Raw genomic sequence first — 15,828 nt, 5'->3', positions numbered from 1 at the left:
GCACCCCTGCTAACACAGCTTGCTCACATGGGCAAAGCTGCATGTTTCTGAGCGGGTGCGTCAGGAGCAGGAAGGGGTCACCAGGGTGTAAAACCCCCTAATGAGCAGGGACAGCACGAGTAAATCAAAGCAGGCAACAGCAGGCGTTGCCCTGAGCCGTACGTGGTTTCTAATGTGGGATCTCTGCCACAGTCACAGCACCCCAGCTAAGCCATCCATGGGAGTTTTTAAGGCAAGAAGGAAAAAAAAAAAAAGAAAAAAGGATTTTTTTTTATTTTTTTTTGCATTTGTTAGCTGGAGCTTTTCATCCCACTGAGCTCCCCTAAAGGTAGCACAGGCCAATCTCTCCAGAGAGCCCAGGCTCAATCCCAAGAGCTCCAAGTTTGGCTGCAAGCTCAGTTCACAGCACTCCAGCTGCTCTGGACACTCCCAGTCTCCCAGGGCAGCTGAGGCCCCTCTGCAGGCTGCTGATACTGCAGCAGGCAGGACAGCAAGGAGCAGGTGTGGGAAGGGATGAGAAAACTGAGCTGGGGGGATTTTGCTCCCAGATATTTGGTTCCATATTCTTGGGGTCCTGGCCTCCAAGAATATGCTGGCATTTTTAACCTCTCCCCTCTGTGAGCACCCCTGCATGAACACACGACCAGCATGGCCAATTAGACTCTGCTCTTTAATATAATATTTCCTCCAGCATTGCAATCCCCACCCTCGAACGCGATACAGCACTGCTTTAGAAAGGTATTTACACATCCCAGCACAACCCCCCGCCTTGTCATCACAAGGAGCAAGGCCTCGACTGGCACTAAGAAACCAACCAAGGGAAGTCTCTTGCAGCCTTCATCGTGGAATGGCAGCAGTGACAGAGGGCAACATAGGTACTGTGATGGTTTCGGATTGGTTTCTGTCGCATCCCTGATGAAATAACAGCATGGAGATGAGAGACAGCATTAATCCATCTCCCCGGCCTGGGCTAAAAGCGCTTCATCTGGCGGCGTTCTTGTCGGCGCTGCTTCTTCTCGTTCGGTTCCTGACTGGCGGCCGAAGACTCGGCTGTAAACCAGGGCCCCAGGATGTTCACCCACAGGAGGTAGAGAGCACGCCCCGGAGCCTGCAAAACACACGTGGCAGCAAACTCAGGCACTGCGGAGGCAGCTCAGGCTGGCTGGTCCTACAGGGGAAGCTGAAGGAGCTGGAAAATATCTACAGGCTGGGTCAGATGCACTGACATCAAAGGCAGCGGCAAGCACCCAAAAGATGTGGCCTGATTTCATATGATTTAGGACCTTGCATACGTCTCTGGGATCACAGCACTCAGACTTCATGTATGGAAATCCCAGCATCAGTTTTGAATTACCCAAAAAGAGACAGCTTCCCAGATGTTCTGCTTCTCCCTCCTTTGGAAGCAAAAACACATTTCTCTGAATGAAAAAACATGACCCATATGGTGTCCGGGGTAGTCAGGGCCTAGGCTGCCCCCTGCCAGAGCCAGCTAGAAAGAAACTTGGGAGTAAGGAAAGCAGGTAACTTTCTACTATCCCAAGACTGCGTTATGCATCCTCATGAGATACACTCAGAAAAAAAAAATGAAAAAAAAAAAAAAAACTACCACCACAGTTGCTCTAATTGCTTGAAGATTTTTTTATCCTTTTGCAAAAGCAGTTTTAGCTGGAGGCAAAAGAGAAATGGTCCAGCAGTAGAAAGCACCTGGTATGTTAAGGGGGAGCAAAGCCTGCAGAGTTTAATCTACCAAATGGCATGGGGTGCAGCAGTTCCCAGCCTCAGTCAGTGATGGAGAATGACTGAGAAAACCAAACAAGAAACACAGCCTGTTTGTCACAGTCACAGAAAGGCAGAGAAAATAGCTCTGTGCACAATGAGGGCTTTAATCTGCCTCATGCTTCCTGTTGCTGTTTCACAGGACCAGAGAGAAAGGCCAAGGTCAGGTTTTGCACAATTTACTACAAAGTTCAGCCAGAGGGATCAGGATTTCTTTCCCTCATACTTTTACAATGTTTGATGAAAATAAAAATAACTATCAGCAGTTTCAGCCTGAAACAGGACACTTTGAAATTGAATGGATAAATAATGTCCTCAGTTCTGATGACAACTGAGAGCAACAAGAACAACTGCAGGGCTTACCAAGAGCCAGAAGTACCACACGTAGAGTGAGAAGCAGCTCAGCACTTGGACCATAGCTGTCAGCAGGATCACATCCTTGAGGTGCCTGAGGGAAGAAAAGCAAAACGTGAGCCCCTCGGTTCCAGCCCCACCAGCCCGAGGCAGCGCTGAGAGCCGTGATGGACAGGAACAAGCTGCTCATTGCTCCACCACCACTCTCTGGGGGAGCCGAGGTTCAGCAGCGTGTCAGGATGAAAAAAACACTCTTGGAGCAGGTAAAAAACACTACTGGAGCAGCTCCCTGCGAGGGTGGACGCTTCCACCACAGAGCTGTGGGTGGTGGACGCAGCCCTCCAGGTCCTGGGCTGCAGGGAGCGCCTTGAGCCTGCCTCTGATGCCAGGAGATGGCCCTGCAAGGACCCCGTCCTGAAGGAGGTGTGCCACCAAATGAAGATCTATGAGAAGCGAGCAGGCTGCGCACCACCAGAGAAGAAGAGATGGGAATTGATCGAATGAGAATTCACCAGAAGAAGATGGATGGGATCTTGTCTGTGTCACAGCTTGAAGAGCCTCAGACCACAGCTGCAGCAGAGAAGCAGGCAGTGTCCAGAGGTCAGCACAACCTCTGGAGAAGGGGAAGGATGGAAGCTGGTAACTTCTGGCGCCACCAGGAAAGCTCCTGCCCCACCTAAGGGCTTACCCAAAACTGAAGAGGAGCCGGATGTCCCTACAAGCAAACAAACGGGTGCACCTCACCCGAAACCACACAAGACCACCAGGAAGAATCAGTCATCATCAAGGGGGATGCTGCACAGGCAAGCACCTGCTGCAGAGGACAGAGGCACCCACCTGGAGACCTGACCTATCAAGCAGGGGGGCTTGCTGCCTGCTGGGCCGAATTCAGGATGTTGTGCAGGGATCCAACATCCCACGTGTGAGCTCTGGAGGCAGTGGTTAAGGGCACGGGAGCCCAGGTGGTGGTCTCAATTCCAACAGAGAGGGAAAAGGGAGTGAGGAGGGCACTGCTGAGAAGGCTCAGGGGGATCTCATCGGTGTACTTAAATACCTGAAGGGAGGGTGCAGAGAAGACAGAGCCAGGCAGGGGACAGGACAAGAGGCAGTGGGCACAAGCTGGAGCACAGGAGGTTCCCTCTGAACATCAGGAAGCACTTCTGTGCTGTGTGAGTGACGGAGCACTGGCACAGAGAAGTTGTGGAGTCATCACTGGAGGTATTCAAAAGATGCCTGGACACAGTCCTGGGCACCCTGCTCTGGAGAACCCTGCTGGATGAGGGGCTGGGCCAGATCATCTCCAGAGGTCCCTTCGACAGCCTCAACCAGTCTGTGATTCTGTGATAATCTGCTGGATTAAGAAGCACTCGAGTCACATCCAAGAATGGAGTCAAGAAAACAACAGCAAGTGCAGTAGTAATGAATTAGCTTGTCTCGTGCTGGGCAGCACAGTGCAAAACAAAGTGACGTTAGGTATTCATCAGTTAGATTACGATGGGACACCAAGCACCCAAGACACTGCAGAATCTACTATCAACAGTGCTATGATGGGATACTGAGGTTCAGAAATTCAGTGCATCACCAGAGGTCATGCAGGGAGACCTCCCACACTGAACCCAGCTCTCCAAGACACCTGCAACTCCCTGCACCATTATTCTGTGCTTTATTTTTATATTTTGTGCTTTTAGAATTACTCAAGAGAGCCAAAAGAAATGGCAAGTGTAAAACAGGAGAAAAACACTCAGCTGACAAGCAAGAAGTTACTAAGACATGAACACAGTGTAAAGCAACCATCTTGCAAGTTGTCCTAGAAATAATTCCCTCTTTTTCTGTCTGCATTATCCCTGTGATGGAGTCTCCTACACTGGACATTTGTGTCACTGTGGCTGCATGTAGAAAATTCACTAGTCAAGAAGCAAAACCACAGCAGATGGGAGTTCATCGTGTGCAGAGAGAACTAGTTCTGTGCTGCATAAGTCAGTCTGCCTGCTAATAATGTCCCTATTCATCTGCTGGCTGAAGAAATGAGACTTCCGTTAAAAAAAAAAAAGCAAAACGTGGCCCTTCCAGCAAGAGGTTGCTTGACATGAAAACAAGCTGCTTCCCTGGGTAGGACTATTACACCTTGACATCAGGTAAGAAGCTGAAGCAAGAGACCTGAACACTGCTGATAGGACAACACAAACCAGCAATGCTCAGCCTGCAGTCCTGCTCCCCAGTCCAACACCTGCACAGCTAATCCACCCCAAACTGCCTGCCTGCCTCCTCCTCTACCTCTCTCTCCCCTGCCTAGGTTGGATTACAATTCCACCACCGGACACAGAGCCCCACTGCCTTTCTTCACGACTCCAACAGCAAGTGAAAGACAGTCGTAAACCTAAAATCATACCAACCACAAGGACATTGGAGGGAAGGGGCCAAGAACCCCAGACACCTCGCTGAATACACACTGAAGTACCCCAGAAAAGACAGAACCTACAGATGGAAGCTGAGGGCAGGGAGGACAAAGAGCTAAAGCTGGAGAGTCCAAAATTGCCTTACTATGTTCTAAAACTAGCTTGGGGCTCACTGTTGAAAACACGGAAATCTAGAAAGTATTTCTACTGTTTCTGTAGTGTTACCTCCTTATTTTATTCAACATCGCTTTGCAAGAATTACTGTTGCGTGTTCCTTAATCAAGGGAAAGGGAGTCGTGTCACCTCTGACACTGACCAGGCACTCTGCAGTGTCTGGAGAAAGATGTAGGTAAAGCACAAGTACAGAAGGCAAAAGGGCCAAGGTGGTGCAAGGAGTTAAGATGCTGCGCTATTTTTTTAGTATGGAAACAACTGAATTAGAACAGATCAAGACACCAGCAGTTTGCAGCCAGGACGGGGTACCTGGCAGCACGCGCCCTTCTGCCCTGTCAGGCACCACCTGCAGCGGTGGTTTATAAAAAATAAACTTTCACCGCGTGCTGCAAGAAGTGGGCACAGAGTCAGCGCTACCTCTTCCTGAAGGAAGATTTAGGCTGCTCCAGCTGAGCTGGATCTCCTGTGGGATCTCCTGTGAGATCTCCTGTGGGATCTCCTACCTGCGCACCTCGGCACTGAGGCAAGGCCCTAAGGACAGACGGACGGACGGACGGCTGCGGTTCCAAGCCCACGTGGCGGCTCCTGACCGGGCCGAGCTCTCAGCTAACGAGGCCGAGATCGGGCTCATTTTGGGGAAGAAAGGCTGGAGGCTGCCGGCTCCCCACCCGGCGCCCTGCGAGCGCGCTCAGGCAGCAGCTCCTGCTCACCTGCACGGCGCGGCGCGGACACTCACTCTGCCATCCCCTGCTCCATATTCAGGTCAATCCCCCCGTCAGCGAGGCTGCCATCATCTGCGAAAGACGGCTTGGCCATGGAGTTCATGGAGCGGTAGCTGGTGCCGTAGACCACGCAGCTGAAGACGAAGGCGAGCTGCAAGGAGCAAAGAGGCAGTCGGGCACCGCTGGGGGTGACGGGGGACAAGGAGGAGCAGCGTTAGGGCCCCAAGCAGGGCCCCGAGTGCCCGATGCTCACCCAGGTCCATGCGGAGGCGGCGGGGTAGAAGATGACGAGGTTGACCACGGCGTACACGGCCTGAGGGGAGAGCGATGGCGGCGTCAGCCCCAGCCCCAGCCCCAGCCCCAGCCCGGCGTTGGGCCCTAGCCCGGCCCCGGCCGCGCTCACTCACCGAGGCGCCCAGGATGATGCGGAGGTAGAAGCGCAGCGTCTGCCGGTTCTCCTCCAAGATCTGCTTCTTGCCCTTGGTGCCCGCCTTGCCCTTGGGCTGCGGAGCCGAGAGAGGCGCTCAGCGGCCTCGCCCGGACCCCGTTTCCCCGCTTTCACCTCCCCCCCCCCCCACCTCAGCCCGGCCCCGCCGCTCACCGCCATGGCTCCGCGCTGCGCCGCCGGGGAGGGACGGGGAGGGACGGGGCAGGGCCTCGGTCCCCGCCTCAGCTCCTCGGCTCCTCCTCATGGAGGCCGGGAGTGTGGCCTTCAGAGCAACGTGCACTGCTCCTAGGGCCGTTTCCAGCCTAGGAAGGGTTAGCTACAGCCCCATTGCCACCTTGCTCTGAGGTGATTCAGCTCCTTGCCTGCTCCTCTGCTCAGCAGCAGGAGGAAAATCTTCCTGCCAGACACCCTACAGAGTTCCTAAAGCACCGTGTGGTGGATTCCAGGATGGCCTCGTGTCTTCTACACCCCATGTCCTAAGAGCCACCCAAGGCGCTCTTCTTCAACAGCTGCTTTGTGTGGGTCCCCTCTGGGGTGTCTGAGCAGCAGGGCAGCGTGTGCTGTCCCGGTCACATCCCCTGCATTCCCCAACCCTTCAAAAACAACACGGCGCTGAGTTCTCCACAAGTGTTTATTGTCCAAATCTGCAGGAGATGGGGGAGTCAAGAGCCCTGGCCACCCCAGCAGCGTGCAGTTACAGTGCTTAGACAGTCACAGGCTACACCCTTGTCACTACAACACCCATCGGAGAAGCTGTAGGCACGAGGAGGTGCAGGGCACCGGGGCGGGAGGCTTTTTGGGGCCACGGAGGAGGTAGCTCGTCGTATTGCAGTAGTGCAGCAGCATGGCTGAAGTGTGCAAGTATCCACCGGGGTGGGGGAAGGCACCAAGGTTAGCACAGACTGGGGTCAGGCACTGGGGCAGTGAGCCTGTGCCCGTCTGAAATTGTGCTGGGGAGAGGGGACTCGTACCCTAAACAACCTCTGGGAGCATCCCACCGCCCTGCCCGGCACTGGGAGCGCTCGCAGCAAGGAGAGGGAGGGGAGCAGAAAAGAAATCTTTCAGTGCATAAGTGCCTGGCCTGTCCATCAGCAAACCTGACCCTGCTGGGGAGTGCTGGCTGCTCATCAGACCGAGCAGTGGGCATTTTCTAACCCATTTTTAAGCCAGGAGGGAGCCTCTGCCCCAAGCAGCCGTGCAGACGTACCGCTGTAGTGATGACCCCCCAGCTGCAGTGCCTGCACCTTCACTCCTCCTGCTGCCCTTGCCCTCTCTGCCCAAATCTGACCGCAGCAAAGGGTGGGTGTGGGGGCAGCACCAGCTGTCTAGGAAGCATTTCATCTCGCCCACCTGTGGCAGGGGAGCAGAGCAGACCTGCCCCTTCCCTCTACCAACAGTTTGCTCGGGGATGCTGGTGAGTTCTGGCTGGGCAAGGTGCAGGTGTGGAAGGGGGACAGGCTGCCCTGCTTCCTCACAGCCTCCAGCGCAGGAGGGGGACAGGCAGCACACACCCAAGCACCTTGGCTCATTCCTTTGGGGCAGGAATGAGGGACAGAGCCTGGAGGAAGGGTTTTGCTGTTGGCAGGCAACAAAACGATTCTAGCTCCAACCACCACAGAGCTGAATGGGGCAGCCCGCAGAGAAAAAAAGGGGCAGGGAGATCGGGCACAGGGGGGATGCAGAAACTCACTGTTCTGCATGGCTGAAGTCATAGCAGAAGTTTAGGTTGCTGGGGGGCTTTGGGACAGGAGGAGGGGTGTCGGGGATGCTGATGTTCTCAATGTCCAGGAGCCGCAGTTTGAGTTCCATCGACAGCAGGACGTCGAGGTCTGTCTGCATGCGCTCGCTTGTCATCTCCTTGCCCAGGAGCACATTCAGCCCATCCGTCCAGAGGCAAAACTGGGGAAGCACAGGAGCTCAGGAGAAGCTCTGGGCAGCTGGAAAACCCCCACCTCCACCAACCTGACCCACCCCAAGGGCCTGGAGCACCTCCTTCCCTGCCATGCTCTCGCCCTTCCTTCACACGGGCTCAGGGCAGCTCGGTCCGTGAAGCCTTCAGCAGCACCATCCTCTCCCTCCTCACCCCAGCCGAGCTCCCTGCTGTGCTGGGGAGGCCACCAGCTTCTGCTTGTGGTCAGTGTGGGACCAGCTGGCTTCTCAGCATGTCCCTCAGCGCTACGCTTGCCAGCCACAGCCCCTGGGAGCTCCCCGTCCGACCTTCCCAGCCAGACTGGGGCTTTGTTCATCCCCTTATCTCACAGCCAGCCAGAGAGCTGCAGTCCTCGCATTCCTGCAGGACCACGGCCACGCACGCACAAAGAGGTTACTGTCCCTTTGGTGCTAGCCCAGCAGGCTGGCTGGAGGCCAGGGAAGCCCAGCTCCTCTGGGCTATGTAGGAAGGGTGGGAGCAGGCACTTCCCCTCCCAGCATCACAAGTCACCCTTTAGTGTCCAATTCCAGGATCAAGCCAGCAACTGCCTGTCCAGCCTCAGCCCCTTCTCTCCTCTGTGCTGCTAAGGCTCCCTTGACAAGGACGTGCCATCCCGTGGCCCCTGCAGCTCACCTCGTACCGCGTGGGGGCAACGAAGTTCAGGCAGTATTCCTCCACATCGTACACGATGGAGAAGGCGAGTTCCAGGACATCCTATGGGGAAAGAAGAGAGGTTAGGTGGGTTCTCAGCTGGTTTCTTTACAGCCTGGTGGGGTTCACAGCAGGAGCTGCCTCCCAGTCTCTTCTGCAGCCTGGAAGACCCAGCAGGTCTCCAATCTCAAGCCACATCAAAAGCCTGTCAGGTAGGGGTGGAGGTGCTGACCTTGTTCTGCTTCCCAGAGCTCTTCTCCTTCGTGTGTGGACACTCCTTGCCGATAAGCAGCGCCTTCATGTCTGCCACGGGAACTGGGACAAGCAGAGGAGCTGTGAGTGCCCGCTCTCCTGCTTCCTCACCCACAGAACCACTACCACGGGCAGGAGGCATCCTACCCCACACCACGGGGTGTCCCCACTGCTCAGAGCCCAGGCAAGGGGTCTCTCAGCAGTTGCCAACGTGAGAGAGCTCGAGCTGCTCCACAGTGCCCTTTCACAAGCCAGCCAGCCCCACTGAGGTTTTCCCCAGCCCACAGCACCAGCAGGACCTGGGCCAGACGTGTGGCACCAGGACAATTCCCACCTTAAAGCCCCCCGAGCACATAACAAGGGAGGTGGGCAGAGGGCTCCCCTCCTCACCACTCCCCTTCCCCCTCTTTCTCCTCGCCACCTACTTTTCTCCGTCAGGCTCTCGATGGGGGGCGACTGCACCCCTTCCTCCACGTCCCCGTAGTGCAGCACCTTGTGGTTGGGTGACAGGCGGCAGTACCACAGCTTATCTGCAGCAGAAAGCCCGTGGGGAAGCGCTCAGCCCCCAGAGTTCCCACTCCTCGGGGGGGATGGCGCTGCCCCCTCAATTAGCGCTTTGCTCAGCGCCGCGGTTAATTGAGGTGCCCGCAGTTAATTGTGACCTCTCCTTTGGCAGGGAAGGGGGCACTTTGTAAACCTCTGTGCCCACCCCTTGCCCAGGAGCAGGTCGGGGCTGGCGCTCACCCTGCCTGCGGCGGCTGCTGATCTTGCGGAAGAGGGTGCCCTCGCAGAGCCGCAGCAGGCGCTGCTGTCGGATCAGCTCCAGGAGCTCCGGCTTCAACCTCTCGCGCAACTCCCTGGGGCAAGAGCCAGAAGAAGAGGAACACGGACCCTTCAGTAGGCACTCGTTGACCTCGCTGCCCCTCAGAGGGCACCCCCAGCCCCACCACATCGCCAGCGCCCTGCCCACAGCCCCACTCACAGCACGGGCACCGCCAGCGTCTCCTCCTGGTGCAGCCGCTCCGTCTGCCGCAGCTTGAGGATCTCGCTGTAGTTCAGTGCATTCACTCTGGTCTTGAAAAGCTCCAGGGAGGTGGGCTTGAGGGACAGGGTCCTGGTGATCTGTTCCCGCACCACCTGCAGCACCTGGGGGCACAGCACATCATCCCCGGTCTGGTGACGCTCCCCCAGAGCCCCTGAAACATGTGCACACCCCGTTGTCCCCAGCCCTCGTTCAAGGCCCCAGCATTTTCCCATCACCTTATCAAAGTCCTCCTGGGTAGCGCGCATCTCCTTCCAGGTCTTGTTCACCAGCTGGATGCAGATGCAGAAGAGCTCTTCAAAGAAATGATCCTGCCCGAAGAACATAGGGTAAAAGGCCTGAGCCGTCTCCGAGCCTGCGGTGAGAAGGACAGATGATGCCAGACTCCCGACTTTTGCCAGAGAATTTCAGCATCCAGGAGAACCTGGGCATTTCCTAGCCCTACCTCCCCTTCCCTGCTGTCGGCCACGGCAGAGCCTGGGGGCCCCGCTGGACAGGCACGCACACAGCCCCCTGCCTTGTGTCCCCGCTGGGAGGCAGCAGGGCAGGGAGGGGACGGGCTGGGCACGTACACGGCTCTCCGATGTGCAGGATCTCGCAGAGGATCAGGGTGAGCTGGATGCTGCTCCGAGCAAAGGGGCATTCGTGTTTGTCTTCACGGCTGCTGTTCTCGAGGACGAACTGAGGAGAGGGTCGTTGCCTCACGTTACACATGCCACAAAATCAGAGTGCTGTCCCCACAGCGAGGCTCCAGCTCCCCACCATCCTCCTGAACCTCCTAGTTGAGCTGTTCCCACCAGAGCTGAGCTGTTCCTAACAGCAGCAGCTTGTTCTTCCCAGGAGCCAGCCCCAGCATCCTCCTTCCCCTGCCTCAGCTGAAGGCAGGAGTTGATCGCAGGCAAAGCAGGTCCGAGTGTGGCTAACACTGCACCCACTGACTGCTTTTTTTCCCCCAAATCACCCTCGTCTGCTCAGACTTGAACAAGGCCTGGAAACCCAGCTGTACGCAAAACACTTCAGGGACCCTTCAGCAAAGTACCAGCAGCCTCAAATCGCTGCTCCTACCCACAGGAAGGACTCAGAAATTAAAACGGGGCAACAGTAGGATCCAAGCTCAAAAGGGGTATCCTGGCCAAGGACAGGTCACTATGAAGAAAGGAAAAGAAGCCGGAGATCCACCAGCACCTCCCTGCTGGGGAATTTGCCAGGAAAGAGCACGCACCCGGCTGTAGGCGTTGGGGGTGTGCCTGGAGAAATAGAGCATGTTGTCGAGGGCGAGGAGCCCCGGCGGGGCACGGCGGAGGTCCTCTGCTGGGTTGCTGTTGTTCTGGAAAGACACAAAAGGATGCAACTTAGCAGCTGCTGCTTTCTTCTCCGAGCAGCAGAGTCACCCCGATGCAGTCCAGGGGCTTGCCCTTCCAAACAGGGGCTGCAGGAAAAGCAAAGAGCACTGATAACAGTCCCGGCGGGGCACGGCAGCTCCACAGCACTTGCTGTTGAGCAGTGCAGGGGCGGCAAAAGGGAAGCACCACACGGCAGGACCAAGAAGGACGGCAGGCCCAGGGGAGAAGCTGCAAGTCCTGCTGAAGCTGGGAAGTGGAACTGGCACGTGGCCGGGGAGGGGACAGAGGGCGGCCGCACCGTGAAGCCCAGCTTGCGGAACTCCTTGGCGCACAGGGACCGCCGGCGCTCGGTGCTGAAGTTGCCGGTGGGCGCCTCGCTCTCCGACTCGAAGGCGGCTTGGCGCAGCGACTGGAGGAGCTCCCGCTGCTCCTGGGGGGGACAGCAGAGGGGAGGGATGCCAGCGGGAACCGCGCAGGCAGGTTCCCCTGGGTTTGAAACCGAGAACGAAAGCAAACGCGCTGGGAAAGGAACACACCCCAAAGGCAAAGCCTCGCCCGCCTCTGCTTCCGCAGGAGGAAGCGGGGTCGGACTGGCAAGGAGAGCGCTGCCCCACCTGCGAGTAGGGATCCATGGAGGTCCTCATGCGGCGGTCGTAAAGGTTGAGGCTGACGGACTGCAGCACGTACAGGTAGTGGGCCATCTCGTCCCCCAGCGGCTCCGGGCTGTGGATGATGTTCTACAGGAGACTGCGAGTGAGCAGGGTTCCCCAGGGCGCTGCTCCCAGTCCCTCCAGACCGAGGGACCAAGAGCCAAAGCCCAGCAGGCTCTGCTGCTGGAAGGGGCTTTAGGAAACGGGCAGCTCCCCAAAAGGCTGGGTGCTGTGGGGGGCACACACAGCAGAGGCTGGGGGTAAGGCCAGGAGGAAGCACAGAGCAGACCCTTGGGCAAGCAGTGCTCCTCACCTTGTGGATGAACTGCCTGATGTTCTTCTCCCTCAGGTACTCCATCATGTCCTAGGGGGGAGATTTAAACACCTCTGGGACCTCCTCACAGCATCCCAGAGAAGGCAAACGCTACAGCAGAGGACCCAGCTGCCCAAACCTCCCGTCACAGGGGAGGGAACGCCTGCCCTGTGCCAGGCTCTGGTCTGGGCCACCACGGTCCCTGTGACACCACCAGCCCTGGTGCTGTTCCTGTCATTTGACATCTCACACCGGTGTTCAGGTTCCCTGTGCCCCCCACCCCGCAGCCCCTTACCCTCCTCTCGCTGTCGGTCGCGGCCAGCAGCAGCGCAATCAGCAGGGCCATCGCCTTCAGCTGCAGCTGGGCGTTCGTCCTGAGGAAGGAGGACGGGGACAAGGATGAGAAGAGTCACCAGCTGTGGTGACTGGCACAGTCCTCTGCCCCCTTCTCTGCTGCACCCCAGAAGAAGCCAGAGCCACGAGGGAGCAGCTGCTGACAGTGGGGCCGGGGGCGAGACGCCCCCTGCAGCACCCGCACGTGGAATTGATGCTGCTCTGGGCACATCCCTGGGTGCAGCTCCCCAGGCAGCTCTGGGAGCACTGAGCAAGGAGAGCCTAGACACGAAGGAGAAGCTGCAGGTGCATGGACCTCTGGGACAAGGGAAGGGGACAACATTTTGGAGCCACAGGAGTAGGTGGGGTGGAAGCCCAGGGCAAGCAGCAGGCCTGGGAGGCCAGCAGGAGTCCTGGACACAAGGCTTCCCGTTTTCTGGAACGGAAAGCTCAAAACTGAAGACATGCAGAGGTATAAGGAAGAGGGAACGCAGAACCTGCCTCAGCTGTACTACTGTTCATAAACACACCGGGGAGAGGGATGGAAGAGCCAACGCCAGAAGAAAGGCAGTTCAGCTAAAGAACAAAAACATCTGAACAAAGCAGGCAATGAATGGGTCCGTGAATGAATCCAACCTGAACACGGGACAGTTTCCAGAACAGTCCAAGCCTCCTGCAGCACTGGGGCAACAAGGACAGAGGCTGGCCACCCCCAGAACATTTATAAAGGGACAGTACAATGTAGTGCTAAGGATAATCAGCAAGACCCCGAAAAATCCCCTCAGTGCCACACTCCCCCTGGCTTTCAGGTGCAGGAGACCAGTGCTCTGGCAACCACTTACACCTGCAGGTGGGTGAGAAGACGATCCACTGTCACTTCTTTTTTGACTAGGTCAAAGAGGAGGCGACTGCTAGGTACCATGTTCTCCAGGATTGACAAGGAGAGCTGCTGCACAGAGGCGTCCATCGCGTTCATGTTGACGTAACTCACTATCTACAACACACACAAACATCGAAGGCAAGCCGAGCCTAGGTAACGAGGGCAGTGAGGCATCCCAAAGGCACAGTTACGGAGTCTGCAGAACGAGCTGCTTACCTTTTTGATGAAGGCTGCACTGAGAGTCTCCCAGGAAACGAAATCATGCTCCATCAGCTCCATGAAGGCCTTCAGGGTGTGAGCCAGGATCTCCCCTGAACTGCAGGAACAGAACAGCGAACTCGGTGAGGATGGGGCCAGGTACCCCCAGCCCCCACGGGAAGGTGGGAGTTGCACATTGGTGGGCACATCAGGAACAAGCAGAAACGCAGGCAATGAGCACGAGAATGAAAAGAACAGAAAGTGAGAATGTAGGGTAAGAAATGAGACTCTCACTTGGTCATCCCAGGAAGTCAAGGCAGGGGAAGTTGTACAGTTTCTGGAAAGCTGCGTTACCACAGTACAACAATCGTGCACACAATCCTTAGTAAACCCAAACCACCCCAAATCCCACCCCGTGCTTTCAAGAAACATGCACTTTGCTGTGTGATTTTAGGCTCCACTTCCAGATGAGATGCACCACCACATTGTGAGAGGATCGAGTCAGAGAGGCACTAGTTTGGCAGTCAGGTTTTCCTCAAGCTGCCCACAGACCTCTTCCAGCTAAAAACCTCAGGGCAGAGGGATTATTTGGGGGTGGCAGATGGGGCAGCAGGAACCAGCAGCAGCAGGAGGTCTCCTGGTAGCAAAACTGGTAGTGCTGCAGATCACGAAGCCAGAGAAGGGATGGGAGGTTCAAGTCTGAGCACATTCACAAGGGGTCAGGCCCGCAGGCAGGGGACCTCCGCCTGGCTCCCAGAGCACAGGGAGAAAGCCACGTCCCTGCAGGGAACAAACCTGCAGAGCCAGGCACGCTGCTGCCAGTGCTGCCCTCCGTGCTGCAGCACAGGGCCTTTGGAGAGAGCAGCCAAAAGGAGCAAGAAGCCAGGAACACGAGCGAAGCCCAGCTTGGAGCTCATACAGCATTAGCAAGGGAGAAGACAAGTCAAGAACTGCAAGGAAATTCCCCTCCTGATACTCACTCGTTCCCTTCCTCCACAATGCAGAAGATTAGTTTCAAGCCATTCCTGTTGATGAACTCCTGAGCAAAGGTAACATCCTGGGAGAGGCTTGCAAGCTTCTTCAATGAGTCAGTCTTCACGTCCACGTTGTTGCTCCGGATCCCGTTGTACAACCTCTCTGCTTCTTGGTCCTACCAGGAAGGAAAGAATCAAGCCACCGGGGCTCGTCAAAAGGCAGCAAGAAACTCGGAGGCAGAGGCTGGAGGAACGTAAGTGTAAAGTTTTGGAAGGAGGCTCAGGCTAGAGCAGCCCCAGCAAGGAGAGGACTGAGACAGAGCGATCAGAGCAGAAACCAGCAGGAGCTGAGGAAGTCAGGCCGGCACCACACTAAGAACATTTGATGAATCTGCCCGTGCATCCACAGCGCTTCTCAAGGCTATTTGGTTCTCTTCACGCTCCCCCAAGCCCTACTGAGGGAGAATGAAGGCTGAGACAGCGCTCCCCACGTTATTTCTGCTGGGTCTGAGGCACCGGGAGGAGCTGTCATTAGCCAGGAGTCGCTGAGGGAGGCAGCGGCAGGGGGCTCGGAGGGCCGCATCGCCCCGCGGCGGGGAGCAGAGCGCCGACCCCAGCTTTCGGAGAAGGAGACAGGGGATGTACCGGGGAGGTGGTCAGCCGCAGGATGCTCCCGTTCTTAATCTCCCCGCGGTTCTGCGAGGAGAAAGGGAAGCGGTGAGGGGGGCGTGCGGGGTCACCGGGGCCGGTGTCCGGGCGGGCAGGTGGCCGCTCACCGACTCGGTGATGTAGGTCTGGCGCCCGTCGGCGTACTGCAGGGCGTAGTGCTCCGCGTTGGGCAGGCTCCACCTGCGAGGACACGCAGCCAGGCGTGGAGCCAGGATGGTCCCGGCCACCACCGCCCGGTGGGACACCGGTCACCGCCTGTCACGACCCGGTGGGCCACCACGGTCCCCATGTCGCGATACTCACGCGTCGCAGACGTCCTTGAGCACGGAGGCCAGAGGCTTGGTCTGTGGGCGAGGGAAGGGGAGAAGAGGACGGCGGTGAGAGGGCGGCTGCGGAGCCGGGGGGCTCTGCTGAGGGGGGTCCGGGAGGTACCTGCTGGAGCTCGATGAGCTGGGGGATGGCGCCCACCATCTGGATGGCGATCTTCACCACGTCCTTGGGCGGCGGCATGGCTCCCGCAGCCGCCCCGGCAAAGCGCGGCCCGCCCCGGCTCCCCGCCGCAGTTCCGGGTCGCCGCCGCCTCCCCGCCCCTGGGAGGGCCCGGGAGGCCCGAGGGGAACGGGGATGGGGCCCCGGTGGGTGGGGGGCCCGGGCTGGGGCTGCCCCCGAGCGGAGGCAGGGAGGGCAGGGGTCACGGCAAACCCAGCACGGGAAGGGCCCGGA

At 57.5% G+C, this 15,828-nt stretch overlaps 2 protein-coding genes across 2 annotated transcripts; both read right to left on the bottom strand.

Moving 5' to 3' along the window:
- Positions 1-651: 651 nt before the first annotated feature.
- Positions 652-6,075, bottom strand: TMEM208 (transmembrane protein 208). The gene is made up of 6 exons (XM_084533694.1): positions 6,024-6,075; positions 5,830-5,925; positions 5,676-5,735; positions 5,437-5,573; positions 2,140-2,224; positions 652-1,108 (listed from the first exon to the last, which is right to left on the bottom strand). Exons 1-6 carry the CDS (start codon positions 6,027-6,029, stop codon positions 971-973), a joined length of 522 nt encoding a protein of 173 aa, XP_084389820.1. The 5' UTR covers positions 6,030-6,075; the 3' UTR covers positions 652-970.
- Positions 6,076-6,483: 408 nt separating this feature from the next.
- On the bottom strand, positions 6,484-15,828 carry ELMO3 (engulfment and cell motility 3). Its single transcript, XM_084533674.1, has 20 exons — positions 15,538-15,828; positions 15,409-15,449; positions 15,213-15,285; positions 15,082-15,132; positions 14,443-14,612; positions 13,481-13,580; positions 13,227-13,378; positions 12,347-12,425; positions 12,052-12,102; positions 11,703-11,825; positions 11,387-11,518; positions 10,968-11,072; positions 10,318-10,426; positions 9,964-10,100; positions 9,686-9,849; positions 9,448-9,560; positions 9,129-9,233; positions 8,684-8,766; positions 8,434-8,514; positions 6,484-7,769 (listed from the first exon to the last, which is right to left on the bottom strand). The coding sequence occupies exons 1-20, from the start codon at positions 15,613-15,615 to the stop codon at positions 7,557-7,559; spliced, it is 2,160 nt and encodes a 719-aa protein (XP_084389800.1). The 5' UTR covers positions 15,616-15,828; the 3' UTR covers positions 6,484-7,556.

The sequence above is a fragment of the Aythya ferina genome (assembly GCF_964211825.1).
Source record: "Aythya ferina genome assembly, chromosome: 12".
NCBI classification, from domain to species: domain Eukaryota; kingdom Metazoa; phylum Chordata; class Aves; order Anseriformes; family Anatidae; genus Aythya; species Aythya ferina.
The sequence above is the reverse complement of the archived record's forward strand: the minus strand, read 5'-3'. Positions and strand labels throughout refer to the sequence as shown.

What these genes read in the sequence shown, in the direction of transcription:
- TMEM208 (XM_084533694.1), bottom strand. An exon ending in GCATCATCCTGGGCGCCTCG is followed by an intron (nt 5,736 to 5,829) that starts GTGAGTGAGCGC and finishes CTCTCCCCTCAG; the next exon opens with GCCGTGTACGCCGTGGTCAA. An exon ending in TGTGGTACTTCTGGCTCTTG is followed by an intron (nt 1,109 to 2,139) that starts GTAAGCCCTGCA and finishes TGTGTTTTGCAG; the next exon opens with GCTCCGGGGCGTGCTCTCTA.
- ELMO3 (XM_084533674.1), bottom strand. Translation starts at nt 15,615, where the DNA reads ATGCCGCCGCCCAAGGACGTGGTGAAGATCGCCATCCAGATGGTGGGC. An exon ending in CGACCGACAGCGAGAGGAGG is followed by an intron (nt 12,103 to 12,346) that starts GTAAGGGGCTGC and finishes TCTCCCCCCTAG; the next exon opens with GACATGATGGAGTACCTGAG. An exon ending in TTGCCCCCACGCGGTACGAG is followed by an intron (nt 7,770 to 8,433) that starts GTGAGCTGCAGG and finishes GTGCTTCCCCAG; the next exon opens with TTTTGCCTCTGGACGGATGG.